Below are 14,541 nucleotides of genomic sequence, written 5' to 3'. Positions count from 1 at the left end.
CTACATAAATAGTTATGGAGGCTGCGGATCCGTGGACATTTCTCACCGCCTGCTTAGAGGCTTCTTGGATGATGAATTCTCATTCTTTGTTCCCATAGGCAATTGTCATACAGTAGCTTTCATAAACAGAACCATTTTTAGATTAATTAGGAACAGAAAGGGCAAAGAAACCCGTTTGGAAGCTGTTCATTAACAATTAAAAAAATCACGTTCTGAGTCCTAGCCTGGGTTTGTTCATAACCAGCTTATACCATTCTGTTCCTGCACTAACACTAACCTTTAGCTTAAATAGCTGTTAACTCACCAATATTTACTCCCCTGCTCTATTAGCACATGGCAGTAACATCCGCTCCCCACTCCCAGCCTGCTCTGCCCACTGAGCCGTGCTTGCCTGCTCCCAGCTCACATGTCCTCAGCACCTCCCCTCCCCGCACTGCCCCAGTATCCCCTCTCCCTCAGCCTCTCCGCATCATTTGCTGCCTTTTTGCATGGCATCATCTCAGGAATATTATGGAAATACATCCAGGTGAGACTCCAATGCTTTTAAGGGCTCAACTGCAATCCACACCTGTCACCATGATGCTCCCACATGCCAAAGAAGAGCAGGGCTGCCTACCTATACTACATCCTACAATCCAAAGGCACAAGGCACCCCATACAGCAGGAGATGCAATACCTACAGCTCCCCAGTAAAATAACATCCAGGCTTCTTCCAGCCCTTTCAGCACTCAGTATATGCATGGTTGAGCTACAGATGAAAATCAAACTACATCCGGATTTCTTCCCAGCTTCATGCCTAAATTATCTTTAATTCTGTGTCATAAAAATGACGACGATGTCAACGCGCTCAGTAAATTCTCCCAGTAGAATGAGTAGCCAGCATCTTGATGTTCTCAAACTCCCCTAAGCACAAGACACACTGCAAACTCAGCTGGAGGACCGTCTGGGGAGGGTGCAGCTGTTTACTTTTATTATCAAAGTCCAATGAGAGGAAGAATCGGTCTTAGCTTTACCATGTACAAGTTTCAAATGAAGCCAAAGGGAGCCACCATAAAACCCTCTCTGAAAGTGCCCATGATTAAGCATCACAGACATGAAAATGAATTTACAGTTTGAACCGGGCTCATCTGATCACTTCCCCACAATATCACAAAGTTGTTTGGACTCTGAATATAAGCAGAGAGTAGACAACTTGTTGGTGGCCAGGATACAGGTTAAAAATCCTGTTTGGATGCTAAGATGTCTAGATGCATAGAAAGTTCTCGTATCACCTGGAGAAGAGCTATCTTTCAACAGACAGCATTTATTTGCTATACCACAAGGCCTCTGTGTGGCTTGAATTCAATAAATCATTGGCATTAAAGTGTGGGGGGGGAAAAAAAAAAGCTATTCTGTTTCTCTATTTACATACTAAACATCAGTCAGAACTAGAGTCCTGCTGTCTTCAGGCATAGCATTCAGCATATATATAGTATTTTGACCTATAGATGACGCTTTTACAATAGGGAGAAGAACAAAAAAAAAAGTAATCATCTTATTTAAATCCAGGTGCTCAGTGCTAGAGAATTTCTACTACAACAATTCTTACACAATTCCAATAACGAGCTCAGAAGCATGCACAGCACCCTGCCCTACATCTACACAAGTTGTATGAACATGAAGGTTGGAAAACAAGGCGAAAGTGAAAGGAAAACTACGGGAAAAGAGAAAATCATTATATACTAAACTTATTTTCTGATCTATTGCCTTTTTCTCTGAAGTTATGATACTATTCAAAGCATTTGCTAACATTGCAGTAATAGTTAGTGCCTCTTTAATGATGTTCTCAGCCAGCCCTCTTGAGCTCATCTTTAGCCAAAGACTTATGCTTTGTAAGCCAAAGCCCACTGCTATTTCTCCAGTGCAGCATTTCCTGTACAGATTGTTTCAGAAATACACAACACTGGGAAATATCCCCTCCTCCCACACAGAGCCTTAAAAATAAGAGTGTGAAGTCTGGCTCTCCCAACAGCCAATGCTATTTTTAATAGTTGCATATGTGGCAGGTAGGAGTCCCCCACCCACCTCTCCCTTTGCACCCCTATTCTGAGCAAGAGGAACTGACCTCCTCCAATGCTAGATGACTATCTCCACATTCATTGCTTAGCAGCACATGCAAGTGCAGGTCAAGTGGCCAGGATGCTGCAGGCTCCTGTGCCACATTCCGCATTAGACATAAACTTCTGTCAACAAAGCACACTGCTACAATTCCTTCTGTCATTAAATGCCCGAAAGAAGGTGTAAGAAGGTGAGTTTTGCATGCGGTGGCAATGGCTGCCTCAGTTCTAAGAGCTTTAGTAATCAATCTTCAGGCACTGCTATGCTGTTATGAGGACTTTGTTCACTCTCCAAACAGACTGGGGTTCCATTTTTCCTAAAAGCTTCAGACAACTGCTGCACCAAGTCCTGGGAAATGAAAAGCACTTGCTCACTGACCAATTTGGAGAGGTACTGATACAGATCTGAATGCAAACTGGACAGCAGCAGACAGGGGGAAAACACTTACTGTAGTTCATCCTGGTTCTGAGATGCTCGGTGCTCAACAGAGAGTCTCTTTTGTCTTCTACAGCAGTCACTTGTTTCAGACTAGCACAGAAATTGCGGCGATCAAATTGAGCAAAATGATGCTAGACACAGAACAGCAGTGTTTCTGGGCACACTGTCTAATTGAGAACCTAGGTACAGCATGAGATGTAAAGTCAGTGATCCACACTGCCAACTCATTGCTGCCACTCGTCTTGCTCTCTGCTCAGCAGTAGTGCAGTCCCAGTGGAGAGGAAGGCAGGTGAAACACCTTTTCCTTCAGAAAACACCATCTTGTCAGAATCAAGCCCTGTATCACAGGATTCTGATGAATGTCTAAGGGTGTATTTCTGAGGCACTGGATGTCTAAACAGAGAAGGAAGAGCCAGGAAAGAGACACTACCAAAATTTACAGATTAGCACTCAGTGCACTGCTCTAAAATCTGGAAAGCCTAGGTTAAAACCTCTGCATTCCCAGTATCCAGTATTTGCGTGTGTGACTTTGTAAGTCACAGGACAGGAGCAGATTGTTCAGGGAAATTTGATTATTTAAGCTTAATGTGCAGTGCACAAAGCAAGCTGTACCTCATTGTGGAGCATCCAGTGCTTCTAAATATATCCTACATGTTGCCCAAACATCTTCCTTTTCTTGCTAAGGAAGTCAATGGAATAATCACTCAAATAAAACTAAAATGCACTTGGATTCCCATTTAAAGACTTTGCAGTTACTCTGACTTGTAGATGTGTGGAGTTTACAATACAGAACTAGAAAAGCAAAGCTTTAGTCCTGAACAATACTACAGATTAGGAAAAGAAAGAACAAGTCAGATTTTTTTGGCTTCTCATGGAGGATTTCCCTAGGTCTTGCAAGTCTGCAGGAGGCTTTCAATTAAAAAATAAAACAGCATGCCAGGAACATTGATTATGCACTCCTATCCACTCTGAAAACACCAGGTATGGCTTTTAGGAAAACTTCCCATTTGTAACTTTCTTTTCCCCTCTAGCTGCAAGTGGGAACTCTGCTTTCACTGCAGGGGACAGATGTTGCTGTATCCCAGTGATACAGGCCTTCAACAACAAAACTGTATTTTAGCAAAACTGAACACAGGTGTAGCATTACTGCAATGATATGCTAGCAGAAGCTCAAAGAAAATCTGGTTAGCAACTAAACAGACTTCTGTCTGTCATGGTCATTATGAAGAGCACTTCTGACCAGCATGGTACTTCACAAGAAATGCATTTATCTTAATTTTAGTGTAATTATTCTAAAAAGGGCAAGCCTTCTGATTTTTCCTACTGGTAATAAGGTTATAAAAAATGTGCTCAAAATCACAACAGCAGCATTAATGAAGGCACAACACTATTTTTGTGTGCATGCACACAAACAACTTTTTGCTATAACACTGAAAGTAAAGCAGGTTGAAAAATGATATTAGATTGCAGAGAATCTTAGAAATGCTAAATAAACATACATTCTACTTCAAATAGATGTGCAGATATCCTATTTAAGACACTAGGAGATGAAGGAATGTTCATCTTCTTCAAGCAGAACATGTCAGCCAAACCTTCCTTGAGAGGGAAGCAGTCAAGAGACAGCAGACACAGGTTTTCAAGCAGCAGAAAATCACCTTGCAGTAAAAGCTGCCTTGCATGAGCCAACAAAGGTCTTTGGGAGATTCCACAGGATCTGCCAATGTGCAAAGTGAAATGCAATAGATGGAAGGAAGATCAGAACATGGAGAGATGCCAGGAGGTTGCCACTACATTTGTATTTAATTACTGCTGCGTAGTCTCCAAGGAGTCAGAAAGCCATTTTATACATAAGATATGTGGAAAGCATGTGATAGCCACTGCAAGCACAGCATCTTCACATCAGTGTGCACTGCAGCCAGCAGACCTTGCACTCACACCTTACAAACACAAAGCTGCTCTCCTCTCCTGAGTGGTAACAGCCACGGCCACAGCATCTCCTAAGCACTGCGACCTACAATCTGCAGTGCTGATACTGTTGAAAGCTAAAGATAACCTTCATAGATACCACAGGTAAAAAAGAAGGCAGACCTCTAACTGGAGGTGTAGCTTCTTTGTGTAAAGAGAAGTTTCTGGTAACTCTCTGGAAGAGTAGACAGTGCTTCAGTTTGCTTCTTTGTCACTGTGTGGGAGGCTTTGAAAATGCAGAGCTTACTCATCTTCACGGGACTGATAAAAAGACACCTTGGCAACAAAGCTTAAGGGGAATAAAATGTTGAAAGTAAACTATTGCATGGATTGCATAGCTCCTAAGAGGTGCAGAAGGGTGATTACCAATCTCTTGGTGACTTTCTCAAGGCAGCTGTTCCTTCCATTGGCAATCTGGGCTGCTGTATCTTGCAGTTTTGCATCTAAGAGGGGGCTTGGATTCACATGTGGGAGATCAGCAGCAAAATAACTGGTGTAAAATGACATCTGTAGAAAGAAAAGCCAAAGTAGAAATACTGCTCTGATGGCTTCGGTTTTGAAAAAAAAACAAGTAAATTGATGTATTTAATCTCCTGACATAAAAGGAGAAGATAATACACAAGTTTTTTTTCTCTATAAACAAACAAGTGGATAAAATTCCTGCCTACCTACTCTCCTGCAATAATTCCAAGTGCTGAAGATATTGGTAAGAGATGCAATTTGATGGTTTGACTTTTTCCTCTTCTCCAGCCTCCCAATTCTTCTACAGAACTCAAGAGTCAAATGAGTTTAAAAGTCAAACAGACACACCCCTAGCTAAAGGCAGTTTCAGTTAAGAAGGGCTGCAAGTTGAAAATGCAGTAGCCATGTGTTTGTTGCTCTTCTGGAAAAAAAGCTCCCACAGACTGCAGCAGAAAAGCTATCAACTAATCCGTCTTTGTAGACAAAGTTCTAAGTGTGAAGGTGAGAATTACTGAGTCATTCCTCCCAGGGCTGAAAATCCTAGTTTGATTTTGGCATAATTAAGTTTCCTCTTCAGAAACAGAAAGAAAACTAGCAAAACAGCAGAAAATAAGAAAACTATGCATGCTACCACAAAGCTTTTTTAATAAGCATAGTTACAAATTTCTGGGCTATTCTGTAACTGTCAAGTCCTAATTAAAATACTACATTTCTCTGACTCATGGTGCTGTAGGATGTATGTACATTATTCACATTAATATTAATCTTTTCCCAGGTAGGAGGCTGAGTTGCTCAGGAGATTTATATTCATATCCTATGTGGAAACTGATGGCATGTGGTTTTTTTTCCAAATTTCATCAAGACCATTAACAATTAAGAGCCATGAGAATCGTTTCAGTAGCTTATGTTCGAGAAATCCAATACTTGCAAGCTGGAGCTCCATGAGTATTAATATGAAATAGCACCAAGCATTGAGTGAGAGGAACAAAGAAAAGAGCTGGAGGCATCACTTTGAACGTTAAGGGCTGAAGCAGCAGCTAGAAGAAAATAGGGAGATAGTCCTGTTGAAAGCATCTAGGTAATGACAGAAGATGGAAAAATGTTAATATGGTGATCAGATAAATGAGGCAAGACCTTTTCTAATTACCAAGAGAATCACCTGACACGTTAGGCTATTATCACAGGGACCTTTAAAACCCTGATACCTATCTGGATAGCCAGTATTTGTACCACTGACTTTCAAACAAGATGCAGAAATAAGGTGATGATGCATAAGGTGTAGAAGGCAACTAGCAAAGCAGCAATCCTAAGTTTAAGAGAAATGCCAGACACAGAAATGAGTTGAGGACGCAAACAAATCTGAGAAACCTGACAGTTTTCCTGATACATTGGAAGGTAAGGAGTGAGGCAAGCAAGATAAACACTGTGTAATTTAAAACTGCAAATTAAACTCAGAAAATCTGTAGGTAGAACGTGCATGAAGAGAAAGTCAGGAAGCTGTTAAAAAAAACAGACATGAATCGTGAGCTATGTCAAGTGAAGAGGAAAGAAAGGAGGTGCACCGAGAAACCAGTTCAAACACACCACAAGTTTTTCAGGGGTTTCAACCTTGAATTACAGGTACCACCCTGAGGAAGTCTGCATGGATGAACAGCAGTGCAGATGAAAAAAAATCAAAAGGACAAAGTACGAAATTGCACAGCAGTGAACACACAGTATGAGCCAAACCACCATGGCTACTACTTAAAGAAAGGGAAACCCATCATCATCAGATGGCATCTGGAACATCTGACACCGTAATGGCTTCAGGCCATCACTAACAGGAACAAGCGCAGTCAGACAGTCAATAACATTAAAATGCTCTTTTTTTTTTTTTTTTTTTTTAATAGGAAAGAAAAAGAAGTTCAGCATGTTAGGAAAGAGAGTGCTGTAGAGGAAAGCAAAAATGCAAAAGCATAACAGGTTGCTATACCTGAGTCAGATGGCCCTGATAAGTCGTCAGGTACTGTGCTGCAAGACATCATCAAGACACAAAATCATTAAGTGCCAAGAACTTGAGAAACAGGCAATGCACTTAAAAACTGGAAAAGGGCACAGCAAGCACTTATACTTAAAAAATAGGAAGATATTACCGAGATAATTATGAAAGAGCTAGCCTGATTTTTTTCCCTTTCTGGCAATTAAACAATGGAACAAATCCTTTTAGCATAAACAGGAGAGATACAACAGGGCAGATGGCTTCACCTTGAGTAGAGTTGTGCGTATGTCAAATGCATTTAACTTCCATCTATGACAATGTAGACTAGTCTTAGGGGTAGTAGAGAAGAAGAGGAAGCTTTATACCCTGAGTCTGAGTGAAACTGCTAAACAGATTCAAAAGCATTGGAAAAATTACATCTGGGGCAGCTAAACTCAATCCATGAAGCAAGGGCCCCCCTGCTCTGACAGCACACAGCCTGCAAGCTTGAGTACTACGCAGCTTTTCCACATATGAAAGATTTGTAGGCATAACAGATTACAAAAGGATAGACAGCACTGAGCTTAAGGAGCAGAAAAAAAATCTGAAAGAACAAGTGCAAAGCAAATCACGGGATCACGTAATGTGATTGGAAGGGACCTCAAAAGACCATCCAGTCCAATCTCCACACGGGACAGGAACACCTGCACCAGGTCACACAGGAATGCATCCAGGCGGGTTTTGAATGTCTCAGAGAAGGAGATCCCACAACCTCCCTGGGCAGCCTGTTTCAGTGTTCTGTCACCCTTACTGCAAATAATTCTCATATTTATGTCATTTACAGATAGAGTCCAACACAGATACAGGATAGGGAACAACTGACAAAATTCTTCTGCAAAAGGGATCTCAGCTCTAGAAAGGATAAAAGGCTAAGTAGGCATCAGCAGTGTCAGTCCGTGACAAAAAGACACCACCAGAGCAGGACACCTGATGTACTGGGATGTCAGGACTACAAAGTCTTCCTTGCTCCGGGTTTCTACATTCACCTTCCGACTCCGCTCTTCAGAAGGAAAAACAGAAGAAAAAAATACAAGGGCTGATTAAAGAGGGCCTAAACAAATGACAAGAAAAGGCTGAAAGAGTCCTTAACCAAATATGAGGTGAGCAAGTGGGGCTTGGTTCTCACATTGGAGCAGCCTTTCACTATTTCAGAGAGAACTGGAATCTGTTCTGCTCCTTTACTGCTTGTCCTACTCATGAAAAATGGATTTATATGGAGAAAGCACAATCTATAGCAGAGGTTAAGAAAAGCCTTTGCATGGTAAAGACAGCTAAAGCCTGGAGCAAGCTGCTGGAATGCTTCAGCACTTCTGGTTTTTGTTTCAATGGAAACTCTGATCAATAGTTTTTAGGAGCAGTCAACACAAAGCAAACGGAGACATTTTTCTGTCATAACTGTAACAGCGTTTCTGCAAATAGTAATTATTATAGTATTACTTTATATATGTGTGTATGTGTAAATATATTATATATATAATTTATTTAATTAGTAATTACTAACAGCCTTACTTTAATCTCAACAGAAATAAAAACTTTTGACTGATGCTGAACAACCCCTTGGATCCTGTAGTCTCTCAGACAAAAAGCTGTTTATCCCTAAACATCTGGGGATGACTGAACCTCTTGTCCTTTTTGCACCACTTGTGTGCATTTTCCTGCACTGGCACAGAACTAAACTCTTTTTAGCATTATCTGCATTTTTAGCATTATCTACAAAACAACAGAAGTTCTAATTTCTAAAGAATGCTAATGGTAGTCTTAAATTTCAATGTCACACTGATCATTCTGATCTAAATTCACTCAGCTCAGAAGTGAACTATGCACAGTAACTGTCAGTCAGGAAAGAATTTACAGTCCACGTAAGCCAAGGGAAAAGCCATATCTGCTACAGGACTTCCAATACAAAAACCTTGTCTTCCCCAGAATTTGCAAAAGATCCAGTACAGAAGTTGTTCTGCCACTGATAGATACATACTGTAACATTATTTCTTACAAAACCAGATCAGGACAAAAAGCAATATAAAAAAGTAATATTTCTAAATGTATTTCATTAACTCTGCACTATGGGTAGTAGGCAATAGTTCATCATCTACAGAACATGAACACACCATATGTTCTCGTTCTGTAGGCATACAGATAGATGAAAGCAAAAGATTTTTATTACTTTTAAAAAAACACAAAACTTCTGAGGGATTAATCGCTATTTTCTAAAACAAGGGTGTTTATACTGTTGAAGAAAATGTCACAACCTTTTCCTTTTGACTTCCCAAATCAGGATTATTTATTTTTAAATGCTGCTTTCATGAGATGGAAATACTAAGAGTTATTATACACCCACTTTCAGTTAGTATATATAAAAATATTTTGTGTAAAACTTCCCAAGGAACATTTTCACACGACAGATAATACAGATAACTCCCACTAAGCTAACCAGCTATCCTCAAGTCGCCTTGAGAAACAGCCTTCTTTCTCAGCTGCTCATCAGGAACCTTGTAGCCCAACTCAGCCGACAATGCAGCTGCCCCACACCAGCCTCAGCTGCACACCCATCACCCATCACCCATCACCCATCACCAACCAGAAGCAGTGCACTATTAACCTTCCCTGCACAGAAATCAGGGTATGGCATGCAGTGCAGTGCTAACTCAAATTATGGCAAAAGGTTTACTGACTTGGATATGTTGGCTAAACGCAGCCCTGTGCAAAACACACGCAGACTTGCCTTCCATTTTGCCAAAAAAAAAACAAAACACTTTTTTTTTATTTGTGACTGCATTTTCAGTAAACAAAAAAAACAGTACCTGTGAGTCTTCAAGTGGAATGTATAGAGGTGCCATCAAAAATCTGGCCATGTGTCTTTATCAGACTTCCTTAAAACCTCTTTTACCGGAGAGAAATATCCCTCAGTTCACAGACACACAACTAACTTGTGTCAGAGCTTTTTGGCAGTACACACATTTGTGGACAACAATTTTCAAGGATGAAGCACAGAAAGAGTTAAATTTCATCAAAAATGAACGCCTGGAGAACTCACTAAGAATTGCAGTCACTGCCATCAGACGAGCCTGATGTGTTAGTTTCACAAAAACCAAGTCACATATCCCACTTGTTTTATGTTTTTGTTGCTCTTTTTTATGTTTTAATTTAAAAAATATGTATTAAAGTAGTAAAGTAAAGAGTAAAGTATTAAATTAAAATATATATTAAAGTAGGTTTCATTACATATACATATTAACCGTATTATATATTTTATGGGGGTTGTTCCAAAAGTAATGTCTCCTGTCTTACGACACCGGTCTCCAACGTCAGAGGCAGATGGTATGGCAGTAGAGGTTGACCCTTCCCACCAGTGTTCCATTCCATTCTGATGCTGTGTTACAGATGTGGCAGCAGAGGGATGGCATGACAAAATGGCCCCTGACATGGAAGTGTGTATGAAAAGAAAGGTGCCACCGAATTCCATCATGTGGAAAAAATGGCACCAACTGACAGCCACTGATGCTTGCTGAACATTTATGGAGATCAATCAGTGGATGTGAGCACAATGAGGCTGTGGTGGGTGGGGTTTCAGCATTCGTGACAGCAACAGTGGGTTGCTTCTGCTGGTGCAGACTGTTGCAAGTGCAGCATGCAGGCTCTTATTCATCACTGGTCAAAAGGCATAGTTAATGGTAGTGACTGAGTTGAAAAAGAGTGTTTTGTAGCAGAGAATTTGCTCCATTAAATAGTGTTACTGTGCTCTTTGTATCAGTTGCAGTTTCCATGGAAATAATTATGAAGCATTACTTTCAGAGCAACCCTTGTATATGTGGCCCTAGACAATTCCTCTTCGCTCAGTGCAGCCCAGGCAAGGCAAAAGGCTGAACACCCACGATTTAGCCCCAAACCTTTTTATTATTTTGCAAATTTGCAAATTTTGTGCTGACTTCTCTGCTTCTGCATCTTTTCCGATAATTCACCTCTAGTTCCAAACAAAGACATCAAACTGATGGTAGAATTAAATAACACTATCAAATAATACTACAATCCTGTACAGTATTTGATTGTGTTTTGCCTCCATAACATCAGAATAGTAACAAGACAAAAGAAAGGAAACCTTCAGCCACAGATGGAAAACACTGGGAGGAGAAAGAAGGCATGAAGCAATTCTCCATCCTACCTCTTGAAGTTGCATTCGAACTTTGTTAATGGCTCGAATCCAATGGGCTCTCGCTGGAGAAAATGGTGGTGGTTCGTTGTCACCACTGTACCTTAACAAGAAACAAAATCATTATTTGGCAAATACTCATCTGCAACATTAAAGATTCAGCATGGTACAGTGCAGCTGCAGCTGAAGTAACCAACAGGCTCCCGGCAGACACAGCTGTGCACATGCTATGAGAAGTGAGAGGCTAACGCAGAGATTTCCTTATGTACAAGAGGTTTCTGTACACGAAAGAGCTGTGTTGGAAGCTGGTGAGTTGAAAGATAAAAGCTAAGATACAATCCCGGCCTTTCAGTGGAAAATCCATGCAGATAAAAGCTTAGTTTAAAATGTTTTCATTATTAAACATAGCCCCAGGAGAAAGATGTTATTAGTCAGAACATCAGGAAACCAGTCCAAGATACCTGATCAAACCTATTCAGCACATGGGTATCGTAACTGCATGCAGAGAAGCAGATGAAAGATCTGCCACCCTCATGTCTGTTGCAGGTCCCTTCTAACTGTCTCTTTCCATTCACTCCCCACTGCCACAAATTTACAAACCCTTTTCCATGGAAAGGCAGGCAACAAGGCTCTGCTTTTTTTCCCTAAACTCTGTGCCTTTCTCAGTGCGCTCTTTCCTACAGTTTTTGAAGAAGGCATATGCATCTGGCAGCAATGTGTCCCACAACACACTTTATACTCCCCACACTCGTGTAATGGGCCCTTGATTGTATCCCTTCCTTTGTATGCTGCTGTATCACTCTGAGATGGATCAGGCACGGTTGGCAGTATAAAAACCATAGCTGATAGCAACAAGCACCCATGCTACACATTTAGCTCAGGTGCAACTCCAGAGATTGCAGTTCCGAGCTAAATTCACAGTACATTCCATAGAGACAGCAAAGTGTTGCCACAGTGGAGAGAAAGGAAGCTAGTGATGCAGTAATATCTAAACTAGATGCCTGAATTAGCTTGTAACCCTCCATGTAAGCAAATATAGGCCAGCCATTCTGGGACAAATCTCCTGCTGCTCTGTAATAAGAAGAAAGTGAGTCAGAGTTTAAGAACAGCTCAACACTTTTTATAGCCTTGTTTTCTTTTTTAAACTTTAGTGTAAGAGTTGCCTACACATGAACTACTGTGGTTAATTCTCTCACATAAGCACAGTAACACCAGTCTAGTTGTACTCTCCATGCAGCATTCTCCAAAGGACACAGGTAGGCAGACATAGTTCCATGGATCTCACTGATCCATCCACTTTAACCAGATGAAAATAATCCCTCGTATTTTTGAAAATATAACCATATCACATTAGGGGCTCCGATGACTTAATTATCACAAGAAAAAACAATCTGTTTGAAAGATAAGCAGTGGAATCTGAAATTCCTGTAAAACCAGGAGACAGCCTACAGTTCTTCCAAACTTAACTGAAATGTTTCTGTGGGCTCTCTTTAATACTGTCAAGAGCTTGTAAAATCAAAGTGTAAGGACAAGAAAAGCCGGCATAATGAGTCAAAGCAACACAATGATTCACACAGTAAGCCTGCAAACTACACAAGCAGTAACTAGCTGTGGTTGCTTACTACACAAGAAAGGAAGGAGTGCAGCTCAAACCATCACTACATGTATTTCTTGGTTTTGAACACACATGAGCAATAGAAGTAGCTATCCTTGGGCTAGACTACCTTTATCAAATGAAACAGAAAATACAGCAAATGAGTTTCATTAGCAGGAATACAGAAAATACAGTTTAATTTTACTCTCATAAATAACTAGTAATTACAAATTACACGTAATGGTGTTTCACAGATCAGCAACGTCAAGTTTGTTGTAAGACTGCAAGAACAATGTACATAATTTGCTCCATGAAGCAACAGAGAGGAAACTTCCTTGCACTAGTTGAAAAGATCTCAAAACAGACCACTTCACCTACCTCACTCGGGCTGCCACATCAACGTCCTCGGACTTGTCAAGTTCCAGGGGTAGCTTAGCTGTAGAATGATCTGCATGCTTCTCCTCTGCCTCAGAGACCTCCTCCTCTCCTTTGCTGCGAGGCTCCTCTTGCTCCCTGAGCCACGTCTGACTGTCCTTATGGTAGCTGACCAAACTGTGGTCGGAGTAATTCGACTCCCGTTCCTGACGATCATCGTCTTGCTCAGAGCCATGGGCACTTTCATGGGAATGATCCAGCTCACTCAGGTGAGAGCTTCCCTGGCTGACATTACAAGAGGAGCCATATCTACTACTGCCAGCAGGACTATGAGAGAATAAGAAAGTCCATCAGATAAAGCAAGACATGTTACCAAGTTACATTTAACAATTATGTTCTCTGAACTAAATCTAGACTTCTGAGCTTCAAAACTTTGGTAGGCAAAAGAATTACTTCATACACAGCCCACCAGTATATGGACCCTGTATGTTATGGAGTTACAGTACACTTTCTAGAACCAGTTATTTACTTTTTCACCCTCTGTCAGCTAGAAACAGATAGTGAAGGTATTCTAATAACCATGGAGGATATAGAATGGAAACATGGAAATTCAGAGAGGAAGTGCCTGTCTGCTACAGTTTCATTTCAGTTTTAAAATGGCCATTTAAGTTGTTAATAAGAAAACTAAGTTAACTTTATTTTTAATAATATTATGCACTTATAGTAAAATACATTGAAATCAAGATTAAGGTTAAGACCATCAACTTAAAGTCCTTCACAAAAGTGGAGCAATTATTCACAAAGGGAAGACACATACCTCATTCCAGTGAATTTTTCTCAAGAATTTCATTTATGAAAAAGCACCACCACAGGAGTGTGATCTCCATGACTCAAGACACCACTGCCAGGACTGAATCCCCAGAATCCTCACACAAACTACAGTGGATGCAAATTTCCAAATTTCTCATGCAGTCAGGAAAACTATGGCCCAGCCACAATAAATATTTCAGTATAAGAATTAAGCAGCAGTGCTGTTTCTCTCACTTGCAGAGTTAGGAGAATGGGAAGCCAGAAAGGAAGTGCTGGGAGTGCAGTGGAGCAACTGTCAGATCAGATGCACAATCACTTTTACTTACACCACCCACACATGCACATTTTTGAAGTCTCTGCTTTGATTTCTGATGACAATTGTAACTTAAAACATAGACAAGTCTGAATACAGACTCACGAAATACTGGTATTTTCCTTAAGTAGCTTCCCTAACTGCATGAAATAAGCTTTGCAGAGATTTTAGGAAGAACAAGTATTAGAATACCTTCACTGACATCTCTGAAAATGCTTTAAAAGCTTCAGTAATGTGAAATGAATCTAGTTGGTTCTGTAATATGTTAGCAGTTAGTTAGATTTCTCTCTTAAAATCTTTACTTTGAAGTTTTACTTTTTTTT

The 14,541-nt window shown here is 40.5% G+C and overlaps 1 protein-coding gene across 4 annotated transcripts in view; it reads right to left on the bottom strand.

The window, feature by feature from the left end:
- The window catches only part of UNC13B (unc-13 homolog B), a 206,076-nt gene that overhangs the window by 119,584 nt on the left and 71,951 nt on the right, over positions 1-14,541 (bottom strand). For 3 of the 4 annotated variants that reach the window (XM_048930940.1, XM_048930942.1, XM_048930943.1), the window contains exons 9-10: positions 13,099-13,422; positions 11,139-11,229 (exon numbers count right to left, since the gene is read on the bottom strand). In XM_048930940.1, coding sequence (XP_048786897.1) covers positions 11,139-11,229; positions 13,099-13,422 — 415 coding nt within the window. The remainder of the gene's footprint in view (positions 1-11,138; positions 11,230-13,098; positions 13,423-14,541) is intronic. The other variant, XM_048930941.1, reaches the window with a different exon arrangement.

The sequence above is a fragment of the Lagopus muta genome, chromosome Z (assembly GCF_023343835.1).
Source record: "Lagopus muta isolate bLagMut1 chromosome Z, bLagMut1 primary, whole genome shotgun sequence".
In the NCBI taxonomy this organism is placed as follows: domain Eukaryota; kingdom Metazoa; phylum Chordata; class Aves; order Galliformes; family Phasianidae; genus Lagopus; species Lagopus muta.
Note: the sequence above shows the minus strand (reverse complement) of the source record. Positions and strands in the feature narration are given on the sequence as shown.